The sequence below is a fragment of the Aspergillus flavus genome, chromosome 1, assembly GCF_009017415.1.
Source record: "Aspergillus flavus chromosome 1, complete sequence".
Classification (NCBI taxonomy): domain Eukaryota; kingdom Fungi; phylum Ascomycota; class Eurotiomycetes; order Eurotiales; family Aspergillaceae; genus Aspergillus; species Aspergillus flavus.
Window position 1 is genome coordinate 168,138 of NC_092406.1, and position 23,890 is coordinate 192,027.

General features: G+C 51.4%; 11 protein-coding genes across 11 annotated transcripts; 5 read left to right on the forward strand and 6 right to left on the reverse strand.

Annotated features, from left to right (window-relative positions):
* Positions 1 to 805: 805 nt before the first annotated feature.
* Positions 806 to 2,423, reverse strand: F9C07_56 (putative amino acid transporter; the record flags this gene model as incomplete). Its single annotated transcript, XM_041289128.2, has 5 exons — positions 806 to 1,228; positions 1,285 to 1,676; positions 1,728 to 1,919; positions 1,972 to 2,233; positions 2,286 to 2,423. 5 exons carry the CDS (start codon positions 2,421 to 2,423, stop codon positions 806 to 808), a joined length of 1,407 nt encoding a protein of 468 aa, XP_041141782.2.
* A 1,243-nt stretch (positions 2,424 to 3,666) lies between these two features.
* F9C07_2278551 (putative proline oxidase Put1) lies at positions 3,667 to 5,915 on the forward strand. Its single transcript, XM_041289112.2, has 2 exons — positions 3,667 to 4,913; positions 4,963 to 5,915. The coding sequence occupies exons 1-2, from the start codon at positions 4,150 to 4,152 to the stop codon at positions 5,771 to 5,773; spliced, it is 1,575 nt and encodes a 524-aa protein (XP_041141781.2). The 5' UTR covers positions 3,667 to 4,149; the 3' UTR covers positions 5,774 to 5,915.
* Positions 5,916 to 5,992: 77 nt separating this feature from the next.
* On the forward strand, positions 5,993 to 7,153 carry F9C07_2278552 (putative pyrroline-5-carboxylate reductase). The gene is made up of 2 exons (XM_041289111.2): positions 5,993 to 6,205; positions 6,259 to 7,153. The coding sequence occupies exons 1-2, from the start codon at positions 6,172 to 6,174 to the stop codon at positions 7,122 to 7,124; spliced, it is 900 nt and encodes a 299-aa protein (XP_041141780.1). The 5' UTR covers positions 5,993 to 6,171; the 3' UTR covers positions 7,125 to 7,153.
* F9C07_2278553 (uncharacterized protein) lies at positions 7,154 to 8,253 on the reverse strand. The gene is made up of 2 exons (XM_041289122.2): positions 7,991 to 8,253; positions 7,154 to 7,933 (listed from the first exon to the last, which is right to left on the reverse strand). The coding sequence occupies exons 1-2, from the start codon at positions 8,155 to 8,157 to the stop codon at positions 7,234 to 7,236; spliced, it is 867 nt and encodes a 288-aa protein (XP_041141779.2). The 5' UTR covers positions 8,158 to 8,253; the 3' UTR covers positions 7,154 to 7,233.
* Positions 8,254 to 10,164, forward strand: F9C07_2278554 (delta-1-pyrroline-5-carboxylate dehydrogenase; the record flags this gene model as incomplete). The annotated part of the gene is made up of 3 exons (XM_041289110.2): positions 8,254 to 8,621; positions 8,683 to 9,155; positions 9,207 to 10,164. Coding segments are annotated over exons 1-3 (1,677 nt in total), but the record flags the coding sequence as incomplete, so codon positions are not given.
* A 249-nt stretch (positions 10,165 to 10,413) lies between these two features.
* On the reverse strand, positions 10,414 to 17,361 carry F9C07_2133836 (Zn(II)2Cys6 transcription factor). The gene is made up of 9 exons (XM_071509127.1): positions 17,225 to 17,361; positions 15,241 to 17,125; positions 15,052 to 15,174; positions 14,708 to 14,988; positions 14,105 to 14,646; positions 13,784 to 14,057; positions 13,556 to 13,734; positions 13,319 to 13,502; positions 10,414 to 13,270 (listed from the first exon to the last, which is right to left on the reverse strand). Exons 2-9 carry the CDS (start codon positions 15,624 to 15,626, stop codon positions 12,828 to 12,830), a joined length of 2,412 nt encoding a protein of 803 aa, XP_071365392.1. The 5' UTR covers positions 15,627 to 17,125; positions 17,225 to 17,361; the 3' UTR covers positions 10,414 to 12,827.
* F9C07_61 (putative sarcosine oxidase) lies at positions 11,003 to 12,348 on the forward strand (the record flags this gene model as incomplete). Its single annotated transcript, XM_041289109.1, has 2 exons — positions 11,003 to 11,209; positions 11,263 to 12,348. 2 exons carry the CDS (start codon positions 11,003 to 11,005, stop codon positions 12,346 to 12,348), a joined length of 1,293 nt encoding a protein of 430 aa, XP_041141777.1.
* F9C07_63 (uncharacterized protein) lies at positions 16,826 to 17,134 on the reverse strand (the record flags this gene model as incomplete). Its single annotated transcript, XM_071511449.1, has 1 exon — positions 16,826 to 17,134. One exon carries the CDS (start codon positions 17,132 to 17,134, stop codon positions 16,826 to 16,828), a length of 309 nt encoding a protein of 102 aa, XP_071365393.1.
* Positions 17,362 to 18,892: 1,531 nt separating the features above from the next.
* On the forward strand, positions 18,893 to 19,684 carry F9C07_64 (uncharacterized protein; the record flags this gene model as incomplete). The annotated part of the gene is made up of 1 exon (XM_041284459.1): positions 18,893 to 19,684. The coding sequence occupies one exon, from the start codon at positions 18,893 to 18,895 to the stop codon at positions 19,682 to 19,684; it is 792 nt and encodes a 263-aa protein (XP_041141774.1).
* Positions 19,685 to 20,112: 428 nt separating this feature from the next.
* Positions 20,113 to 21,272, reverse strand: F9C07_2278559 (putative metallophosphoesterase domain-containing protein; the record flags this gene model as incomplete). The annotated part of the gene is made up of 1 exon (XM_041284458.2): positions 20,113 to 21,272. Exon 1 carries the CDS (start codon positions 21,049 to 21,051, stop codon positions 20,113 to 20,115), a length of 939 nt encoding a protein of 312 aa, XP_041141773.1. The 5' UTR covers positions 21,052 to 21,272.
* A 171-nt stretch (positions 21,273 to 21,443) lies between these two features.
* F9C07_2278560 (putative sugar transporter) lies at positions 21,444 to 23,833 on the reverse strand. The gene is made up of 3 exons (XM_041289106.2): positions 23,673 to 23,833; positions 23,131 to 23,603; positions 21,444 to 23,074 (listed from the first exon to the last, which is right to left on the reverse strand). Exons 2-3 carry the CDS (start codon positions 23,374 to 23,376, stop codon positions 21,692 to 21,694), a joined length of 1,629 nt encoding a protein of 542 aa, XP_041141772.1. The 5' UTR covers positions 23,377 to 23,603; positions 23,673 to 23,833; the 3' UTR covers positions 21,444 to 21,691.
* Between the last annotated feature and the right edge of the window lie 57 nt (positions 23,834 to 23,890).

Sequence of the window (23,890 nt, forward strand, 5' to 3'; positions counted from 1 at the left end):
GAAATCCGACGCATCCGGCGAGCTGTGCCTGCCAAGCCCTCGGTCATAACCACCAGAATTGGTTCGGTATTGAGGCGTTCCAAGCGGTTTTAGCTGGCTTGGCAACTCTCAACCATTCCAACCGGGGCGAGACTGCAAGTGGGCTCCGCTTTTTGCCGAAAGCCAGGCGCCCGGTGTGGCTTCTGGGAGTTCTCAAAGCCTGACTCCGTATCCGTGCAGAGTAGACGACTCGTCAGTCATGTTCCACCCAGCGTGAGCACAATTCAGGAGAAGTCCTCCATAATGGCGTGGAATCTCTTAGTAGAATTAGGGTAATGATCGTGTGAGCAACCAGGGGGTTCTGTTGATCTGATAACTCCCATACCCTCCACATTCAAATTCTGACATGCTTCCACGTCGATAAAGCATGTGATTATGCGTATGGGGAAGTGTTCAGTATTTAGTATTTACTCCATCCGGAGCAAATGAGATCCACCTGGAGTGTTAGTTACGGAGTTGTTGGATGTGAGTGTGCACCACCACTCCAGGTCGTATCAGCGTGGAAGACACCCTATCGAGGTTGTAATTTAGCGTGTTCCGGCTTGGCCAGTGGGTACTGTAGTATGATGACCTAATCCGTCCGTTTTTGAACAACATTTTTGTTTTGTCATTGTGTTTTTATGCTGCCTTTTATGCAAAACGCCAGAGGTATCCTGTGTGACCCTACGCTCTAGATTACACGAAATTGCCTGACACATTGAAATATATACATATCTTGAGCTCGTAAAGGATGTCCCCGACAGACAGCCGCAATCTCTACCAGAGATCACGTTGAGTTCGAGTTGTCAGCGCACGACCAAGCAGCTGACCCACCGGATGCATTGTAGGTATCAATCACGCTCACAATGCATCCATACGTACCAGCAACCGTAAGGAAGGTTCCAATAACGACCACAAAGACACTCCAGCAGACCATCAACATCCACCGGAGTGACCTTTCCTGTTTACCTTTGCTCCAATTGTCATACAGCCACATGCAACCCATGGGCTGGAACGACATGAGAGTTCCTAGTAAGGCACCGATAAGCGAGACGAGGCTATTGAAGACAGGGATCGCGCTGGCAATGATATAGGCAATTAGGGTGATGCCAAAGGTACAGCCGAGCCATGTTACCCAGTGGGTCAGCGTGTTGGCCGTCAGATGCCTAGAACCTCGTAGGATGCGGATGAAGATATATTTTGCCGGGATCTACGAAGCCGTTAGTGCATGCAGCGTACAGGGATTCTCTATGCAAAGGGCATTACGTGGGTGACCAGGGTAGTGGTGACTAGTAACCCCGGCAAGGCAAAGCCATAGGATATCTTCTTCATAGTCGGCCCGGCAGAACCAAGAGCTGGAGAAGCCACATACGACCCGCAGTAATAGTAGACTACGCAGCCGATCGTAGTGTAAACCGCGGTTACTCCCGCCTGACAGATGAGCAGGGCGCGAGTATAATGACGAGGATCGCGCATCTCCGACACGATATTAAAGAACCCGGGCGTGCCCGAGTATGCAAAGACTAGGGATGAGACCGCCGTGATCCCCTCGCTGAAGCTTGGGTTATTGGCAATCTTGAAGTCGGACACCCACACACCATCTTTCGGTGCAGAAGCGGGCCGTTCTTCAATACCAACGGCGATGGTCACCATCAGGACTGATCAGGTCAGACAAGAACCACGGAATTCGAAGGGAAGAGAATGCTTACTGGCGGTCAGGATGCACACAAGCCCAACCCACGCCAGCCAAGTGATATGGCCGAGGGTCCGAATGCTGGAAAACATGAATCCGAGGATAGCAGCCACTGCCACAAAGACAGCAGTGCATACCCCATGCGTGGAGACAGCGTTCAGACCGATGGAGAGACCGAGCATCCCAGAGCCAGACACAAAAATCCAATCTAACACACTATCAGCGAGTGGCTTCCACTATACGTGGGCGGCTAGTTATACACAGGCAGAAGGCGGCCCCCAGAAATTCACGGCCAACACGACCAAAGATGAGCGCACCAACGTCGTCGATGCTATAGACGGAACGATGACGAAGTTTGAAAACACCGATCATGTAATCCGACCAGGTCGTGATCACGGCAATAGCAATGAGGCAGATGATGCCTGGGACAATCCCTAGCGTGTCAAAGGCGGTTGGAATGGAAAGGACCCCAAGGCCGATCTGGGACTTCATCATGAGCGCCACTGTTCCTATCCATCCTACCTACCAGCGAGTCAGTCTGTGTACGAGATGATACCCTCCGCAAGGTGCGTACATTACGATAGTTGGGACCATTCTCCGTGACTTCACCAAACACATCATCGGTCACATAGGTGGGCATATCCCGAACTTCCCCGGTCTGGGAAGGGACTGGAGCCAGCTCGTTAGGGTCTTCTTTGGTTTTCGACATCATGGGGAATACGTGCGAACCAGCGCCAAATGGAGGTCAGAGTCCCAATGCCGAAGTGGGACGCTGGTGCCTTTTTAAACCAGTGTATCATCCTCGTTAGCCTCGTTTAGCGTAGGGATCCGTCGTTCTCATCGCTTCGTTTGAGCAAGCGGAGCGGGCCTGTGTCTGATAGCGTCGGCCGGGCTAACATGGCACAGCCACCTATAGAAGATGAAGCCTCAATGCTGTGCCTAACATAATAGAAACCCTTATCGTCATATCGATGTTTCCCCGCAAACTCCATACCCACATTGTGGGCAAGATCGACCATCGGGTACGCAGCCGATGATCAATGTCTCAGATAATTCGGCGGTTGACTGGGGCTCGGGAACGCATCCGTGGTCCACCCTTTCATGATAATCGCCAAAAGACTGCGGGGGAAACGTCACAGTGGTGGAGCTCGTTATCATCAGAGACAGGAAGACCTCGAATGACGTCTCTGAATGCTGAATCCCTCCCATCCGGCCATTCCGTCCTTCTGATCTACACTTCATTGGGCTTTTGGGGCATATTTTGGGGGCATTGTGTGGTAATGTGGTTATCCTCATATATACAGGAAGTTAGCAATGGGGACTAGCGAGCCATTAAGCTCTTATGGTTTTAATCAGCATTCACGCTTCTTTCAACCTCAGTCGGGTAGGCATCCGTAGGCCCAGCAGCGGAAGGTCCGGATTTCTTTACCAGACGCGGTAGCAAAATTATGGTGGCCAAGAAACTATGGAACTTTTCCTTAACCCAATGGATCAGAAAATATTTGACACTTACACTTCGAGATAATCTTACTATTGGTCCTGGTTAAACGCAATCAGGTTTGCTGTTATCATATGAAATACAGCAATTATATGTCCATACATGACGGAAAGCTATGCCGGTGTCAGCTGGTCTACATCGGAAGAATTTAGATGATAAGAATTCATGAGAGTCAATACTACGGGGTCCCAATATGGCAGTGAAACCCGTGCTTATCGCGGCCCACTAAAGAGTGTTATAAAGGGTTGATGGTTGTGGATACCGTTGGAGAAAGGGTAGTGGATGCTGTCGTCGATGCAATGGTAATCGGCCTGAAAGCAGCCCCAAATTCTAGACGCTGCATCTCTCGTTGGAGAATAGGAACTGTGTATAGAATCATGTTTAAGGCGTATAATCCCTAGTTGCCTGATACTGTTTGAGGGCGTGACTACGTCGAAGGCCTGAATCATCCATGAAGGTTACACATATATTCTTCCGATAACTAGGAGACTTAATGTCTGTCGTCTGTAGATGTTACATCGATCGGTATCTTTGTAACAGCATTCCGATGAGGGTTCCCGGGCGTAGTTCCGTCTTCTATCGCATTTCTACTCCACAAAGTGGTACACAGAGAAGGAAAAAAACAAGAGAATGATCACCTGATAGGTTTGGGGGCTGCATGTCTCGTGTGCAATTGGCTCTATAGATTGCAATTCGATGAGATATGCCAGATTCCAGCTACCAGCAAGCTCGGGGTCTGAGACCGGTAGGAGAGACGCATCTACGGGAGAGCTTCCCATCGGACCGGCGAATGCCCAGTCATGTTGCACTCATTTGCGGGCCAGAACCGTGGTTTGGCTTCTTTATCAATGACCCCGCGGGGTCGCCAGCTTGTCCAGATCTCTACCCCGGGAGGCCAACCGATAGAGTATCATGAGACCATGGTTCTATAGGCTAGTGGATGATAAGCAAGGGTGCCGTGTATATATATAGATGTAGCTTGACTATCAGAAGGGATACAATCATCACTATAAGATCTTGCTGGATACTCTCTCTGTGGCTTGGTCTGCATATACCACGAACATACCAAGCAATGGTTCTTATACATTCCAGCAAGGCAGCGCCACTCGCAACCCTAGGAACCTTCACATCACGATGTGGTGTAGGCACCCCGCTCAATAATGTTAGCAAATGCCGACTAAGAGTGCGCTCCGTGTCGACCTCGATGTTGGCTGAAACCAAGGGTGCCCCCAATGTCACCCTTCCTCCTCTATCAGCGCTGCCGACCAGCATGTTACTCAGATCCCTGCTGGTGGCTGCTATCACCTCGAAACCATACCTCCTCAAACCGTCTCTTTCGATATTATCTCGACTGTCTAAATCAGGCAATAGCCTTTTGTTGAACGTCGACCGCAATATCATCCTCCACACCATCCTCAAATGGACCTTTTACAAGCAATTCTGCGCCGGCGAAAATGGCAGAGAGACCCAAGCCACTGTGCAGATGTTCAAGGATCTCGGCTTCCGGGGCACACTCCTCACATACGCAAAAGAAACGGTTTTCGATCATTCCACCAAGAGTCAACAAGGCCTTGGTGTCACCACGGACCAGGGAAAGGGACAAGATGGCAACGGGAAGAGATATTGTGAGCATATCGAGGCTTGGCGCGAGGGCACGGTAAAGACAGTCGACCTGCTCGGTGAAGATGATTATTTGGCCATGAAGTAGGTACCTCATTACAACCTTGTGCTCAACGTATTGCTGACTCTTCAGGTTAACTGGCGCTGGACCCGCCGTGACGGAAGCTTTCGCTGCCGGCGAACTGCCTCCTGTACAGATGATCGAAGCATTGGAAGAAATCTGCCAAAAGTGCAAGGATAAAGGCGCTCGTATTCTGATTGATGCAGAATCTCAACATTTCCAGAAAGGAATTGCCCGCGTGACAATTGATCTCATGCGCAAGTACAACCGGGATGGATACGCACTCGTTTACAACACCTACCAGGCTTATCTGAAGAGCACCCCGACTACTCTGGCCACTCATCTCGCTGCTGCTGGCGAGGAAGGATTCACTCTTGGACTCAAGCTGGTACGCGGCGCGTACATGGCCACCGACGATCGATCTTTGATTCACGACACGAAACAGAACACCGACGACGCATATAACTCTATTGCCCAGGGTGCACTGCGACAGGAGCTGGGAGAGTTCGGAGCCACTAACGGCCGCGCTTTCCCCTCCGTGAACCTCTTCCTCGCGAGCCACAACAAGGAAAGCGTGATGGCTGCTCACCATCTCCACCAGCAGCGTCTGGCAGCCAAGTTGCCCACCGTACCTGTTGGCTTCGCGCAGCTGCACGGCATGTCAGACGATGTCAGCTTTAGTCTCCTACAATTGAAGGGACCCGATGGGTCTCCCCAAGTCTACAAATGCTCCACGTGGGGTGGAATGGGGGAGTGTCTGGCATATCTCCTCCGGCGCGCGATTGAGAATCGTGATGCTGTGTCGAGAACGCAGGATGAATATCGGGCATTGAAGGGGGAGGTCGGCAGAAGATTGAAATCTCTTGTTACGTTCTCAACATAGCCTATTTTCTAGAAATAAATTTTACGATTATCATGACTTAAATTCAGTTCACTTCACTGGCCATACTCCGTATTCCGTATATTGTCGCGTATCCTGCCCTGGTCCCACAAACCATGTGAGTTACCTCCACCCTTCTTTCTTGTAGAATTACTTCATAATAAGAGGAGCCATGGATCTGCGTCATGATGGAGGGGTATTCCATCGTCGAAGATCCGTGGCTCGGGGTCCAAAGCCGTCAGGTTATCTTATCGGTTCGGATGCCTGCCCGACTTGAACTCCACTCGCAACGTCTCCGTTCTTACGGCACCCCCACTATCCTATACTCTCTTCAAAAAGTCCTTTGTTATAGACAGCAACCAGTGCAGAAGTAATTCTCACTACCATTCAATCTCATTAAGATGGCGAGCTCTACCCTTTGTATTCTTGGCTGCGGTAGGTGACATGTCATCGGTGCAACCACAGCAATCTCACTAAACATTCCCTAGGCAACTTGGGCGGCGCTATTCTAAAGAGCTTAATCGATGGCCCCAAAGATAAACACGGTAGTGCCCCGTTCACACGGTTCATCGCATGTGTCAGGAGCCAAGAATCCGAGCAGCGCCTGACTACACAATTCTCCCACCAGTCGCAAAGCTTGACGGTTACCCGAGACAACATCAAGGCTGTTCAAGAGTCGGATGTTGTAGTCTTGGGCGTGGACCCCGCTGTCGTCGAGAAGGTGCTGTCAACTCCCAGCCTTACGGAGGCCTTATCGAACAAGCTCCTCATTAGTGTCGCTGCTGGCTGGACCCGGCAGAAGCTTGAGACCACCCTGTATGGCAGTCCAACCACAACGAGCAACGCCGAAGGTCGGGCGTGGGTAGTGCGTACGCTGCCTAATATCGCTGCGTCGGTCTCACAAGGTCTCACGGCCATCGAGATATCAGAGCCAGAAGTTCCCGAACACTACCAGAAGATCACGGATGCGGTCTTTGACAACCTGGGAAAGACAGTACACATCCCCCCGACTCTGATGGATGCAACGACCGCGGTGGCTGGATCGACACCCGCATTCTTTGCTGTGATAGTCGACGCAATGATCGATGCTGCCGTGGCGGTTGGCGTGCCGAGGGACCTGGCACGAACCATGACGGTTCAGGCGATGACCGGAACTGCAGCCCTTCTGCAAAGCGGAATGCATCCGGCCGTTCTGAGAGATCAGGGCACGTCGCCTGAGGGATGTACTATTGGAGGATTGATGGTCATGGAGGAGGCTGGGGTGCGTGGTCATGTTGGGAGAGCCTTACGAGAAGCCGTAACCATTGCGCGCCTTATGGACGGTACCCGTCATTTGAACGATACTAGACAGTAGGAAATTTATAGAAGTAATGAAACTCGATTATCATTTTTAACTCATAACTCATGCATTCTATGTATTTGACTCTCGGGGGTATACCGGCTTTAGCTTCAACGAATACAGATTAATCGCACTGCTCATGGAAGAACTCCCGCAACCCGATGTTGGTTAGACACCCAAATCCAAAAGCTGGAATAATCCGCACACAGCGAATGACCGTTGCAGACGGCAGATGCTTCCGAATCGTAGCAATTCTATCCGACCATGTTACCCCAGACTGGCGATTGTATAGGTCAAGGCCGAGGAGATGTAGAGGAGTAGCCACCACTTGAGACAGGACGGGCACAGCTATCTGTGTGATGATCGTCTTTGTACTGGGCTGAGAGGCAAGACTATCCGGAATAACCGACGAGCACCACGAAGCCAGTGTGAAGGAACCAAAGATTGTTACTCCATCCCGGAGAAGGAAGGTCGCAGTGGCTGCTTTGGAGACTATCCTACTGGACACGCGAAGAGCTTCCTTTGCGCTGGATTGAATCTGAGTTCCAAAAAGCTGCGCAAACCGGATATCCTTCCAGACACCCAGAGGGACATTGACGATGAACGTGGTTGCAAATGTAATCGGGTCAACTCTGGCTGGACAGATCTCTTTGGTTATGGTTTCTGTTCCATTGGCGACCGCATAAGTCGCGCCATACAAGGTCCATACCAGGCCGAATGGGCGGGAGAAGACAAATGCGCCCGGTCGTTTCAGAGCAGCAACAGTGTAAGATCGGAGACTTTGGAGAAGAGGTCTGTCGGACGCGGCTCGTTCGACAAGGGCTCTGTAGTATCTTCATCAGCGACCGATCCCAAGTCGACCACTGTCAATTCCAGCATACCGATCAATGATGGTCACTGTCGGCGCAATCAGTGAGGCCGAAACTGCAGCAGCAGTCAAGTCTCCAGCGAGTCTCCCCGCAACGGAGCTACCCCAATCGCCCTGAAGGGTCTGTGATGCTGTATAGCTCATTTGGGGAGGTTGCGATACTGTTCTTCCTTCCTGCATAGTTGTTCACTCGGTTGCCCTTGTACATAACATTCCACACCGGATGAGCATCCTCGAGCGAGAGAGAGCGAACCGGCCGAGAGGGGCACTTCATTGCGCTCCATGAGTAATAGGAACTCTCTATCATCGGTCACACGTATCGATTTGCTCGGCTTCCCTTCCGACGATGCATGATAGCTATCAGTTGTGGCGTGGGGAAACCCCAAACTTAGCGTCGGATGCTTTGCCGAAGTCTCCAATTCATAAGATGGAGCTTGCCCGCAGCTTCAATGCGGTTCTGGCTTTCACTCTCACCTTCATCTCCTCAATCAATCATGTCTTCTACTAAGATGCTTTCCATGAGACTGTCCAACAGTGCGCGCTCCTCAGCGCGCAGTTTGCGACCCTTCCCCAGCGCGACTTTACAGATCCGCACCAAGGCGACCATGCCCTTCGCACTCCCCGCTGCCAGAAATGAACCCAACGTGAGTGCAAAACCACAGAGTTTCAATTCATTCTTGCTCGCGACTAATCAATTTGTTGCAGCCTCTCTACACACGAGGCTCCCAGGAGCGCGCCAAGGTGGAAGAAGCCTTGAAGGAGCTCCGGTCCCAACTCCCCGTCCAGAGTGAAGTCTTCTACAACGGTGTGGCCCAGAAGGTCTCCCAGTCGATAGACCAACCAATGCCTTCGGAACATGCCACTACCTTCACCAACTACCCTCTTGCTTCCAAGGAGCAGGTCGCTGCTGCCATCGAATCCGCTCTCAAGGCCAAGAAGAGCTGGGAGGAGACCCCCTTCGTCGATCGCGCTGCTATCTTCATGAAGGCCGCCGAGTTGGCCACGGGCAAATACCGGTATGAGCTGATTGCGGCGACCATGCTGGGTCAGGGAAAGAATGTCTGGCAGGGTGAGATCGACGCCGCGGCCGAGTTGGCAGACTTCTTCCGTCAGAACTGCAACTTCGCGGCGGAATTGATGGGAAAGCAGCCCCCCCGGAACACTAATGGCATGTGGAGGTATGTACTGCCCGGCGCAGCGGAGAGAAAGTCCCTGGCTAACTCCTATAGTCGCATGGAATACCGCCCCCTCGAGGGATTCGTGTACGCGGTCTCGCCCTTCAATTTCACTGCCTTGGGTGGCAGCTTGGTCTCCGCTCCGGCTTTGATGGGTAACGTCGTCGTGTGGAAGCCCTCGCCATCCAGCATCTACGCGAGCACCCTCGTTTACAAGATTCTGCTCGAGGCTGGCCTGCCTCCGGATGTTGTGCAGTTTGTGCCGGGTGATGCCGAAGAGGTCACCAGCGTGGCCCTCTCTCACCGCGACTTTGCTGGCTTGAACTTCATCGGATCGTCCGACGTTTTCCGTAGCATCTACGGCAAGATTGGCGAGGGCATCGCCAACAAGACCTACCGCGAGTTCCCTCGTGTGGTCGGCGAGACCAGCGGCAAGAACTTCCATCTCATCCACAACACCGCGGATATTCCCAGCGCCGTCAACCACACCATCCGTGGTGCTTTCGAGTACCAAGGCCAGAAGTGCTCGGCCACCTCCCGTGTTTACCTCCCCGAGAGCCGCGCCGAGGAGTTCTTGACGGCCCTCAAGTCGGGTGTCAAGAACATCACCATCGGCAGCCCCGACAAGGACTTTGAGGCCTTCATGGGCCCTGTTATCCACCGCCAGTCCTTCAACAAGATCAAGTCGATCATCGATGCCAGCAACAAGGATCCCTCTCTCACCTTGCTGGCTGGTGGTACCTACGATGACTCCGTTGGCTTCTACGTTCACCCCACAGTCTACCAGGCCCACACCCTCGACCACCGCCTGTTCGACGAGGAGATCTTCGGGCCTGTTTTGGCCATTTACGTCTACCCTGATGCTGAGTGGAGCTCTATCCTGAAGAAGGCCGACGAGCAGGGTGGCGGCTTCGCCCTCACCGGTGCGGTCTTTGCCAAGGATCGCCGTGTGATCCGTGAAGCTGAGGATGCTCTCCGCTACTCCGCTGGCAACTTCTACATCAACTGCAAGACCACAGCCGCTCTGATCGGAGAGCAGTCCTTCGGTGGTGCCCGTGCTAGTGGTACCAACGACAAGGCCGGTAGTTCCGACATGCTGCGCCGCTTCACCAGCCCCCGAATGATCAAGGAGGAGTTCTTCCCCGTTGAGGGCTACACCTATCCTAGCAACCACTAGGAACTGCATGACGGCATGAATTTCATTATGAAGGGAAAGATGTACATATAGTTTAGATTTCAAAATTTCACGTTTTCACGTTTTATTTTATTTTACTTTATTCTATTTTGCATAATTCCCGTATCTCATAGTCGTAAACTCATAAGATGTCTACTTTTTGTCTACTTTTTACCTATATCACAAGTAATCCATAATCGTGAGTCTGTAGAGGATAACCTCCCACTCGGACTTTCTCCGTACGTGTGTCTGTGTGTGTTGGTGTATATGTAGCTCTCTTTCTCTTTATTAATTGGCCAATAATACATTTCTAGATGCAGTGTCTGTAACTTTTTTCCGGATCAGGCACATCACACGATCTCCAGCTGTCTCCCAGTTGCACACCGTATCCTCCAGGACCATAGAACCCATGCAACCCCTCATCGGCATGCATCCCGAGGATTGAGATTGATATGGGGCGATAAGCTATAAGTGGGGCTCGGTGGAATCCCCCGCATCTCCAGCTCTTATCGAGAGAGTCTAGTTCTATCGCTATCTGGTTCCTCGACCGGCAACGCTCCCGGGCATTCACCTCCTTCCCGGTCGTTCTGGGTAGCTTGCATGTATATATAAGAACTGGTCAAACTCCCTATACGGTGGGTAGAGACAGCATCACGAATTCTACGAAGTGGCCATCATGGTTTCCAAATCCACGCCCATTGCCATTGTCGGAGGCGGTGCCTTCGGCCTCTCGACGGCCCTCCATCTGGTGCGAGATGGATATAACAATATCTCCGTCTTTGAACAAGATGACCAGATCCCTCCTCGCCCCTCCGCTGCCAATGACCTGAACAAGATTGTGCGCGCCGAGTATGAGGATCCATTTTACACCGACTTGACCATGGTTGGTAGCTCCCGTGCCCCATCCACCGTTGACCCTCCTTCTAACCCGAATAGCAAGCGATCGCCCTCTGGAAAACTCCCCTCTTCGCCCCACACTTCCACCAGACGGGTTTCCTACACTGCGTCTCGGGGAAAGCCCCCGAGAGGGCGGTGGACACACTCAAACGCTTCCAAGCCGCCGCCGACGACCACCCTGAGCTTAGAAAACATGTCGTGCCCCTCGCGAAAGATGAAGAGATCCGACAACGGTTCTGGCAGTATGACGGCCAGTTTCCCGGTTGGAATGGATACCTCAACACTTTCGATGGGTACGCACATTCCGGAAATGCCTTGAAAGCCGTGTACCAGGCGACGCAGAAGGCAGGCGTCCGGTTCTTCCTGGGAGAGCAGCACGGCGCCGTGGCCGAAGTGACATACAAGAATGGCAGAAGCACAGGCCTCCGAACGAAGAACGGTCAGTTCCACCCGGCGGAGCTCGTTATCGTGGCGGCGGGAGCGGCAGCCGCCAAACTGGTGCCAGCCATCGGGTCGCAAGTCGTGGCCAAATCGTGGTCGGTCGCCCACGTTCACCTGACCGAGGAGGAGACGTCTGCGCTACGAGGCATCCCCATCACCTATGCCCGTGACCTGGGGTTCTTCTTCGAGCCCGATCCCGTGACTCAGCTGCTGAAGTTGTGTCCCATGGGTGGAGGATACGTCAACACCGATCCCGCCACCGGGGTCTCGCATGCCCCATCTGTAGCAGACAGCGCTTTTGTGCCCCCCGACGATGAAGCCAAGATCCGTCAACTGCTGGCCCATACTCTCCCCACATTGGCCAATCGGCCGCTGGTGCGGAAGTCCCTGTGTTGGTTCGCCGACACCAGTGACTCCGACTTTATCATTGACTACGTGCCTCACACGTCGAACTCAGTGGTTCTACTCTCCGGTGACTCCGGACATGGTTTCAAGATGTTCCCTCTGTTCGGTAGCTGGGTGAAGGCGCTCCTCGAGGCCAAAGACCAGCAACAGCCCGTTCCGCGCTGGCGCTGGAAGGAGCCCCAGCAGAGTGGTGATGGCAAGTGGGGCGACGCAGTCAGCTGGCGGATTGGGTCGACGAGGGAATTCAAAGATATTCAACCGGGCAAACCGAAGCTTTGATTGTCTCGTACGTGCACTATTGTTATAACTGTTCTCATTTCACGATGTATTTGAAGCGTTGCACTATCTCATAAGACAGAAGGTCATAGATCATTGGAAATATATACACATCATCTTTCACATCGTCTCCAATACCTTCGAGCCTTCATAGGGACTACCCATATATCACCTAAACAATAGAAACCGACGCCCTTCATTACCACGGATCTCGTTCTATCCGAGTCAATCCAATCGTAAGACAAGTGTAACAACTGAGTATGAATCTAGGGTACACCAGGCCGATCGGTTGGTCTCCCGTTCGGCAGCCTTTCCGGGATCACGTGCAGCCTGGTCGCTCCCTTTCACCATAAAGTAGTCAAAGACCGTGTGAAAGCGGAGAGAACGTCGAACGTCCTCGAAACCACCGCATGTCGATATCATGGCAGGTAATTCGTGTCTCATTTCTATGGGATATCATCGCTACTCATAACAAATCGTAACTACCAGATGTGATTCTCCGTGACGGCATGCGCAATCCAATCCACATCCCCCGTATCGATCGACTCCGCCACAGCCATGATCTCCGCCGTCGTCAGCCCCGGATGCAGATTGGGGATTTCCGATATTCCAAACACGCGATCTGGGGTGGATGGGGAAGGGAGGCGGGAGATGATACGGTCCAGCTGCCCCTTCCTGGCCAAGTCGGTACCGTGAATGACCCCATCGTCTGCCAGATGGCTCAACATTCCGGCGAGTTGCTGTAATTCCGACTTGCGAAACCCGGCGATCAGATTCCCGCGCGAGATCATTTCATCCAACACCGTGACGCTGGTGTGGAACCACGGAGTCCAGTCGTCGAGGAGGGACGCGTCGGCTGCGGGGGCGGTGACAAGGACTACGGCGGCGGTATAGGTGGCTTCGAGGTCAAACGGGAGGAAACTGTCTAGAAGACGGTCAGCGGTGTCTATACCGGAGTCCGCGAGGTCCGTACCGAGGAGATTCTGTCGCTGGAGGACGATAAGGATGTTCAGGATTTGCTGTGCCGAGTCGATGCAGACCTGCAGCAGCTTGCGCACGTTGGCCGACGAGTTTAGAGATTCGAGCGAGCTGTCGGCGGTTTGGATTCGCATCTTCAGAAAGCAGAATAATACCGGTCGGGTGGCCAACACGATGCACTGCAGACGGTCAGGAATATGCAAGCAATTGACAAAGAAGGCAGCGGTCAGACCTGATGGTAGAGTAGATGCAGGTGCGCCGATAGTCGGGACACGCCGCTGATCGAGGACTCGTCCAGCCGCAAGTCGTAGCATTTTCGAAGCTCGGTGACCAACTCGGCGGCGCTGGCGAGAGCGCTCTTGGTTCTCAAGAGGAAATTCCGATTCAGGCGCCCATCCGGCCCATAGACACCTTGGACCGTCAGCAAAAGCCAGGGATACCGTGCCGGTGGAGAGCTTACTGCTATTGATTTCCTCCATGATCTGACACACCTTGATTTGCATGCCGAGGGCGATCGCCTTCTGGGGCGATCCCGGGAAATAGGGTAGCTGGTGGTGTAATTGATCGTCGCGGATGGATTGTGGCAACCCCATCAGCGAGGTCATCTGGCGATCGAGGATGTAGATGGTCCACCAAATCCGACGGCATCGCTGGACGATCGCGTCTCCCAGGTGCTCCGCGGACATATCGGTGTGCATTCCCTGGGCCTGGGCGATGCGCGCTGCTTGGCCAATCTACACGGTTAATGACATGGCGGTCATACGGAGGGTCCGCGACTTACATAATTGTGGGCGGAGTTGCGACAGTCGAGCGATTGCAGATACAGTGCAATGCAGCAGAGAATCTCGGTGGCGACGATGGGATCGCGACAGAGGTTGGTCGTGTCCGGCAGCAGCTGCAACGCCTTGGTAAAGAACTCACAGCCGGACGGTCGACTCCCTTGATTTCTCTGCACCACAAACGCCTTGCCAAAGGCCAGAATGAGCAAGTAATGAATATACCACAAGCCCGAATGCGCCATCTGATGCTCTGGATTCTCGTAGAAGGCGTACAAGCCACCCATGAACGTATCCTCGTCGAAGAGGTGGAACAACTGACCCGCATGAAACTTGACGGCGTTGATGAGGTAGATGGAGAAGTCTAGGGGCGGCGCCATGGGAATATCGTTAGTTACGGTGGTCCTCGTTCCATCCCAGCCCAGATCGTATGCGGACCCGTCAAAGTAGAGACTCCCCGTTGGCAGGGGTGCGTTGTATAGATGCTCATGTGTCATGCTCAGGATCTTTCTCGCGAAGGACCAGTTGGACGAGGTTCCTAGGTAGACTTCCACACTCCGGGTCAGCCCTGCGAACGTGGGAAGGGAGGCGATGGAGGCAAAACTTACAGATTCGACCGGATGCCGCAGCCATGAACGTCGACGGACCCGACGACAACGGGTTTGTTAATTGGGATGCGCCTTCGAGATTCTGACTCCATTCCGATTCCCCTTCGGCCAAGTCGTCGCCTCCGAGAAGCGGATCGGTTTGGATGGCACGTCCCGTCGCGTCCGGCATCGACGCCTTCCCTTCCGTAGGCCGGAGCTCCTGCTCCATACTCTGTGGACTGAATACTTCATCTTCGCCGCCCTTGAGTTGCGCCAGCTGCCTCTGGAGGTCTTCGAGATATCTGGAAAGGGCAAGAATGGTCAGCAGCGTCTTTCGCACGAGGAGATCAGCCAAGGAGTCTCACCCCCGAGTGACGAGAATTTTCTGGTCCCGATCATCGAACGTGCAGGTTGATTTGCGCTTGCTACAGGTATCACACGGCTGCGAACCCGAGCATTTGATCTTCTGTCTTCGGCATCGTTGGCAGCTGTGATAAGGCTGGAGGTTAGCGAGACGTGGCGGACGGCACGCCGAGAACCGGGACCCAACTTACGCATTGGACGAGCGCTTCTTGACGCGGTTTTCTTTATTATGTGAGGCTTCCATGGGTTTGGAAGAAGGAGACCGGTGCTTTACTGAGATCATGGTTGAATGGGCAGTTTCAGCCCGATTCTTTTTGTTCGGTCTGTGTGCTCCTGCGTAAATCCTGGTGCCAATCCAACCGTCATGCAGGTTGAGATAACTCAACTTTTGCCTTTGAGTTAATGCGGGGTAGAGAACCAAAGAAAGGACAGATGTGGGTCGAGGGGATAATTTCTCCAGATTTGGCATGTCCGTCCAGACTTCTATATAAACTATGTCTTCAGTCATGCGATAGCATTTGTGAGTCCTAGAAAAACTGCGATTAGGGCTACCCTGACTGGCAAACGAGAGGGGCATATAGACTGGTTCGTACTACGCCTCTATCTTTTGGTCGTTATCTGTTCCCTTTCTTCTTATCCTCTTATCTTTTACTACAGTATCTTTCTTATTTATCTTCCATTGTTATATTTAGTTTCTCTTAGTCAAAGTGGAGTCCCAGAACTACTCACTAGTCAGGGCTGGACTTGTGGTCGACAGTCCCATGATCGGATCATCACCTGGACCGGCTTCCCTCCCGACCATCGGCTGCCCTGCCGACCAGGCCACAAGGTGTCCAGGCCACAAGGTGTCCAGGCGTGCCTGAAGAGAAGCTTACTTGCGAAAGAGTTTCCCTTTGCCGGTTGTATATTAATTTCATGAATTTATTAGAGACAATCATGCCCGAGATCATCAACCATTCATTTAATTGAGTTTCCGGGGCTGTTTCTTCTCCCCCGTGGCGGTTTCCAGAATACTGCGGTAGAAGTTTCTCCCCGACTTCTGTACATCCTCGACTGCGACTACCCCGCTATGGCCTCTAAAGCACTGATGATTTCTGAAAACCATGTGAAGGAGGATGAACGATATGGATAATTACGTAAGGCTTAGAACCAGGTCGAATTGGCTACCTTGGGGCCACACCAGCAGCGAACAGATATGGTAAACATGCTGTATGAAATAGGGAACGGTCTCTTCAAGTATGCAGTAGCGATGCATCGATGCTCGGTAGACTGCCCCAACAAAAGGTCGTAGTGTTGATATTCCAGTTAGCGAAGGTAGTTTCAGAGTGAACAGGACATGTAACTTGGTCAGGTCACAGACTCACATTTTGACTGCCAACCCTCAGTGGTCTATTGCGACGGGAAGAGAAGTGTGGCTCGAGGCAGTGGATATGGATCTAAATCACAAAGGCTAAACATCCTTCTACTGACCATACTACTCGGGTAGCGCCTCAGTCTACTCCAATAATAAAGAAGTATTTCCTATACAAACGGTTTAGCTTACAAGGAGTGATGCGCATAATGGATAGAATATGAGAGCCGATCATAGCTCTATAACAGGAGCCTTGGAAAACTTCCTAATTCATGTATATTCCATGTACTTCAGATTTATACCTGCTAGTGAGCTGATTGAGTGTGAAACATCCCACGCACAAGTGCTCTTGCGGAAAAGTAGTTACCTAAATCCCCACTGCACTAACTCGACTGCTGGCCGAGCTATGCATGAGTCCCTTCCTATCAATCACTTGGCTCCAGCACTTGTACCTCCAATGCCGACACACTCTCAGCATCAATCAGCTGCACGATACCTTTTAGGTCGGCTGGAGAGATAATCTTCAAGACTGTGTCATCCATCTCATTCCACAGGTAGTATGTTTGGCCCGAGGTAAACAGGTGCAGTGCGTCACCAGTCTCCGTAGTACGCATCAACCCCACTGGTGAGTTGATTCCATAAGCCTGGGCGATAAAGCTTCCAGGACTGTCGTCCGTCGACCAATACTCATCCAGATCACTTGGGTTGTTGGACCAGCCTTCGGGCTGATTCATTAGTATACCCAGTTAGTTTAAACCGTAGCCCGGGGGGGGGGGGGGGGGGGGGGGGGGGGGAGGAAAGGAGGAGGAAGGAGATTTAGGTACCACGGTAGCCATGATTGCAAGTAGTGTTTCAAAGTTGTTGTTGTTGTTGGAGATTGGCGGAGACTGAAAAGGATATCCGGGGGGTTTATATAGGCTGGTAGCAGAGCGGGGTGGCCACGCGGCTTCTTAAGTTCAGTATCTTCTCTAACCTTCCATATCCATATGTCTGAGGTATGAGCTCATTGTAACCATAAGGTGCGCCCTCCCCTCGACTTTTATCATGATCATCTAATTGAAATAGTGCGAATCGCTTAGGGCTTTATTCCCTTCGCGATCCCGGCAGATCGCGGGGTAATTGTTGCCTGAGACAACAATCGCGGGGTGTTGACTCGGGAATCCGAGCACACTCAAAAACGAGTCTCTGGAAACTCATAGATATTGACAAAAGGAGGTTATGGGATCACTGACTCAATTATTCCCATTTAATAGGTACAATAGATGGTGACATATCAACCACGGTCATATACAGGGCAGTTACATTAGGACAAGTTGGAATGCGGGCACTAGAATGTGTAGGTGATCGTGGCGATGAGCTTAAAACTCCACATCGTGAACATAGATGCTGAACTGCCTCAGGATAACATCATGCTGCTATTTCCATTATCCTACCCCATATATTGTCATCCAGAGAACTAGGGTACTGCTCAAACCGCACCCTCAAACTATGTTCTACTTCGGGACGGGCTACCTCCCACCTAGGCATGGCTCTATATGGGTTAGAATATAGATATCCATGATTCTTTCTGTAAGTGTCCTGCCTTATGCATGAGCTCGCTACCTCGCCGATTTCTTGTCCCTGTCTCTCCTAATGAACTAGGAACGATGAAGACAATAGCCGGGGAAGTCTTGTGCGCGATTAAATCCACCTCTACTTGGCCTAGATAATGCGATGTCAATTTAGCATGGTGTGAGCTTGGCGCAACTGGGATCCTACATATCTAGGGACTGACCACACGCGATGGGTAATCCAGGTCAACGCCGAATACGATGCTATGCATGATAATCTATGACAGTTTTGGATATCGAGTCGCTTATCTTCAAGGTGATATCGTAAAGAAAGTGATCGGACTGAATGCCTCGGCCCTACGCCAACCTCCTCGAGCATTATAATTGAGCGACCGTAACTACTACGGCAAAATCAGTGTGTGCTATATTACGATCATGTGGAAGACTAATACGAGACGACGTCAAATTGTGCCAAGACCAGCACCCAGCGCGCTGAGTTCGTATTCGCATACAATCGGCGAGGCTATCCAGCATTGGCATCGTAAAGACTGACACACGATTGGATGCAATAGTCTCCCGCGATCGACAATCTTGGCTGTGCCAAAAATAGTTCTTCAGACATGAATACATCCGTATTCCCTTCCGTCCAAGAAGACGGCTGAATATGAACTCGAGCGAGACGTCGTATAACTTCTTAAATTAGTCGTGACGAGGACAATCTTCGTCGTTTCTGGGATGGTCTGCTGCGTGACACAGTTTATCTGCTTGAGGAGCTCGTGTTAATGAGGGGGGTATGTGAAGAAGATGCCAATAACAATGGCATTATCCTTTTATCACCACCGCAAAATAGAAGATAAATAGGACGCGAGATGGCCTACAGATGTCAAAACCATCAAAACTCTTCCCATCCAACACCAAGATAACAGACTATATTCGTTAGACATGAAGACCTCATTCATTTCCAGGGTGCTATCCCTGACAGCATTTGCGATCTCCTCCAATCTTTCTTATGGCCTGCCTCTCTCCGAGAGAGATGTGAGGCTCTTCGAGGAGCGCTACATCAACTCACTAGACTACTCGCTCGGTAATGACACCGTCAAATTAGTCGGTTACAAGAACATCAAGATCCCCGCCGAAGAGTTGGACGATCTGAACGACCACTACAACAATCACCCAGAGGTGTGGAAAAATCTGCCAAACTACTTCTACGATCAGGGGTCTGGCACCCTACGTGCCTATTTCCCAGTCGACGGAGCGCTTGTCGAGCATGACGGCCAATATCATGAGGCGAACTCATTGGGCGAGTTGGAGCTCACCAAGGTTAATGGCGACAGTTCTGTGCTGGGCCGAAGACAGACCGAGTCCATTACGGGTGTTGAAGGTAATATCATCAAAGATGGCATTATCTACCTCGAGAAGGCCGCGAAGCCGCACGCTCAGTATGGTAAAGTGCTCGTCTACGACTTCGGTGACAAGATTGTCCTCGACCATGATCACGGCAGCCACACCAAGCGAGACGGGAAGAAATCTTGCATGAAAAACCATGGCGGTCCGAACTGCAGCGACAAGTTCAACATTCACAATAATAAGTGCAAGAAGAGACATGACATCTGCATGGATTACAACGGATGGTTTTCGAACTGCAAGAAGAATGGCTCGACCTGGAGGAACTTCCCCGGCAGTGACTGTGATAAGGCACTAGGCCGTGGTAAGTGCTGGAATGAGGTTATGTGAGATGTTCTTGGCTGTTTGGGGTGTGACTCGAGGTCGGTATGGAAGGGCGTTAGTTATGGTGCGCAGTAGGAGTTGGGGAGAGGGGTCTTGTTTTTGTATGTAGATGTCTCAATCATAACGCTCTGAAGAGCTGACCAGCTTGCTTTGTTAAGTGTATTGAGTGAGTTAGAAGCAATGATGGTTTTCAATAATGTAAATAAGGACTTCTATTTTGATCATTGTCTCAATGGTAGAGCGAGTGCTTCTTTCCCACCACTACCTTAATCTGGTACTTAGATACAGTAGCCCTGTCTATGATGACAAGTGGATATCAGATAGTTTCTTGTGGAACACAACTAGATATATGAGACTTTCAGCCACTTTGGTATACAGAAATACAATATGGATGAAGCATGGGAGACATAGTAGGGAAGTACATGGTTGGCAAGTCAAAGGGCTCTTTGGAGGTCCAAGTCGACGAGCCATGCAGGGTGGGAGGGAAAGCCATCGGAGCCTTCGATAGCGGCATTGACAAACAGAGTATGGCGCCCATGTTGAAGGGGGTTTGCATCATCAGCACAGTGACTGGTCAGATAATATGCCCGGGGGCCACTGGCTTTGATATTGGAGAGCTTTTCGATTACCGTTGATTGGCCGTTGTCGATATCAGTCAGATGGGACGGTTTCTCACTAATCGTCTTGCGCCATGCGACCAGTTTAGCTCCCCAGATTCCATGAATGTGTCCAAAGCAGTGCATTCGCGGTCTGGATCGGGCAACCCTTCCAAAAAGATGCTCACAACCTGTTCTTTGGCCGGAGATGGTATTGTCCAGGACGCCGCGAGGCGGGCCATGCGTCATAACCAAGTCAACATTCCCAATTGCGAACTCATGACCTTCGTGTGGACTATACTGAAACCCCCATTCCCCAAACGACGGTGTGTACGGGCTGGCATATACTGTTAACGACGCACCGTTTTGAAGGGTCAAGTAATGTGTCCCTTCCTCTAAAAGTCGGATGCCGCTTTTTTCCTTCGCGTCAACATGGTCGAATAGTTCTCGAACCTGCCCGCAGTAGCCGTACTCTTTCTCGATAAGAAGTGGGTCAATATTTTGCAGCCTCCGGGCTTCGCGGATTTTGTTCTGAAATGCAGGGGGGTCAAGTGTGAAGTCGTGATTGCCCGCGATGACAAGCTTGAGTGGGGCGTTGATTTGCTTTAGGAGTTTAATGGCTCCTTGGAATTCTTGCAGGGTGGACCCCATCGTGAGATCGCCGCAGTGGATGGCCACATCGGCAGGCTCATTTGATGATGGTATGGAGTCACGGCCGTGCGTGTCTGAGATGACGAGAAACCTCGTTTTGACGGTAGGCTGGGGCTGTTCAGCCATCTTGAAATCAAGGGAAGTTGAAGACTATCCGTTGGTCTGTGATACGTAATACCTAGTGTATACTGGCGGCGTTGTGATATTTGGTTTTAGCAACTGAGAAGGATGAGGTGCGTCGAACAGAAGAGACCAAGACATTCAGTCATGCCTACCACATGACATCCTTGCATCATATTTATACGATCAAAGATGCCTTATGAGGAAATAGTGAAGTCATGACAATACCTTGTATATACACTTAGCCACCCTCGTGATAGTTGTACGCTGAGCAACCATAAACCTACGTAAAGATTGTAGGGATAGCACAGTTAGTACTCAGTATATCTACTTGTTTCGGCAACGGATGAACGGGACAAGAGAGGTCTGTCTTGCCATGTTGTTCGAAACACTGTTAATAGCATCCTTAGTTGACATTGTGTGCTTTCTACCCCTACCTCAAACCCGTATGCGAAGAGATATAACCTGGTGTATTCATTCAAGAGATTAGGCTAGTATAGCTCATTTCTAGCTTCCAGCCGAGATCTCCTCCTACTACACGCAGAATAGTAACCATAGGACATGAGCGAAGGCACCGTTCAATTTCATAGCTATGACCGTATTCCATGGCCTATGAACTGTTCATATCTGTCACCAAAGTCATCACCTACGGCCTCATATCCTTTTCCTTCGCGTGAACATCCTCATCATGAACAGACATTCCCTTCTCCTCATCATCAATCTCTCTTGTCTCATCCAGTGTCGGGACCTTCTGAAACCCGACCTTATACCAGGGGAGTGAAAACAACGCACTCGCACTCTCCATACTGCGTCCCTTGCATTCAGGGAAAGCAAAAAATACCCAGACGGTGGCACATCCAGTAAATGCTGTAAAAAGGGCAAACGGCCCATATGACTTCATGGAAATAATCATATTAGGAAATCCCCTCGTGATGCCAAAGTTAAGCAGGTTTTGATACGTGAACGTGATCATGACGATAGTGCCGCGTAGGTGCGTGGGGCATATCTCCGATGCAGTTAAGGAGAAGGCTGGTGCCCAGCCGATGGCGTAACCGACAGCAAAGAGGCAGATCGCCACGATACTGACCCAGGCAGCCGGGGATGGCGCAGCTGAAGTTGACAGATCGGCGACGCCGAGATAGACGGCGAGGTAGAGCAAGCAAACAGTGTTTATGGCAGACCCAATAAGGAGAAGTGGGCGCCTACCAAAACGGTCTGTAAAGAAGAAGGCATAGAGGAAGACCGAGACCACTTTGATAAGTCCATACACAGCAGTGAAGAGGAGGACCTGCTTGGAGTTGAGACCGATCGACTTCAGGATTGTCGGTGCGTAGTACGTGATGGAGTTTCCTCCTGACATGATGAAGAAGGTCTGGATCAAAGTGACGAAGGTCAAAAGACGACGCGTGGGTGCATGGGAAATGCAGGCTTTAAGAAGAGAAAGTGTTGCCTTAAGGGCTGACTGAGTGGATGCTTCCGCCGTGCTGTCGACTTTGCTTTGGAGCTCCATCCACTCTCGGGCAAAGTAATCACTGGACTCCTCTAGGCCGCCTCGGAGGCGTGATAGACTGTTGTGAGCAGCTTCCACCCGTCCACGCATCATAAGGTATCGAGGGCTTTCCGGAAAAAAGGGATAGCCAATAAAAAGAATAACAGATGGAATAGCTTGTAAGACAAAAGTCGTACGCCACTGCCAGCTAGACCGAGAGGAGATAACCCCCTGTGAGGCGTAGTTGATCCAGTAGCTTCCCGCCACACCACCCATGATATTGACATTGTAGAAGGTCGTCATCATACCGCGTAGTTCCTGGGGGGCGACTTCAGAAATGTATACAGCCCCGGCTGTCATACCGAATCCCGACCCTATGCCAGAAAGAATTCTCCCCACGAGCAATTCTGCAAACGAACCAACATTCCCGCACATTAGTAGTGCCCCAATGGTATAGAAAATGGCAGCGGCCATGATAACTGGTTTCCGCCCACGTCGTTCACCCAGCGGTCCTGATACAAGGATTCCTACCACTTGCCCCTATTCCTGTCAGCGCTTTGAGACACGAGAAGACGTAAAGATGAGAGCGAACATACCAAGAGCATGGAGGAGACCGCCCAGCCGCTGTTATTTGATACTTCAGCATCGCTCAGATCTGTCCAGTGGAAGTCCCGGACAAAAGGATCCAGGCTCATCGCTCCAGAAATGTTAGATGTATTGAATCCATGCAGGCCACCACAGTAGCTGGCCCATATCACGGCAAGCCAGATGTACAGCCTTTTGGCTTCAGCGGGAATCTGCTTCACGGCATCCCGGGAAAAACCACCGCCGGCAGCACCCATGTCTCTTGGATGGAATGTACAGAGAGACACGAGACAATGAACGGCCGAGTATATGGAGGATATCAATAGTGGATGAAAGGTATCTGCAACTGCAACGGGAAGAAGGGGGCACGATCCCTTACTGACATAAGTACAGGACACGGTGCCCTAAGTATCTTTTAACTGTAGGGCATGCTTGCGCGGGGTCCATGCCTGATTTCCGGTGTAGTCGAGGATTGCCTGACAGGCTTGGTGTGGAGGTGTAAGTTAGTAAAATCTCCACAGACGGACTTGTCCTAACACGACTTGAGGCTGACCATTCAGCTTGTGTCTATTACACGGAGGTACCCCAGATTGTATCCCCCATCGGATCCACACGGAGCCTTCGTGCCGAGCCCGTGGATGCTGGAGAGCTCCGATGCAGGAGTGTTCCGGGGCTGTGGAAAAGGCTTATTCGACTCTACCCCACATCTTACATGGCCAATGAGAAAGCTCCTTTTGTAATTCTGATCTTACTGATCTTAAGCTTGAAATA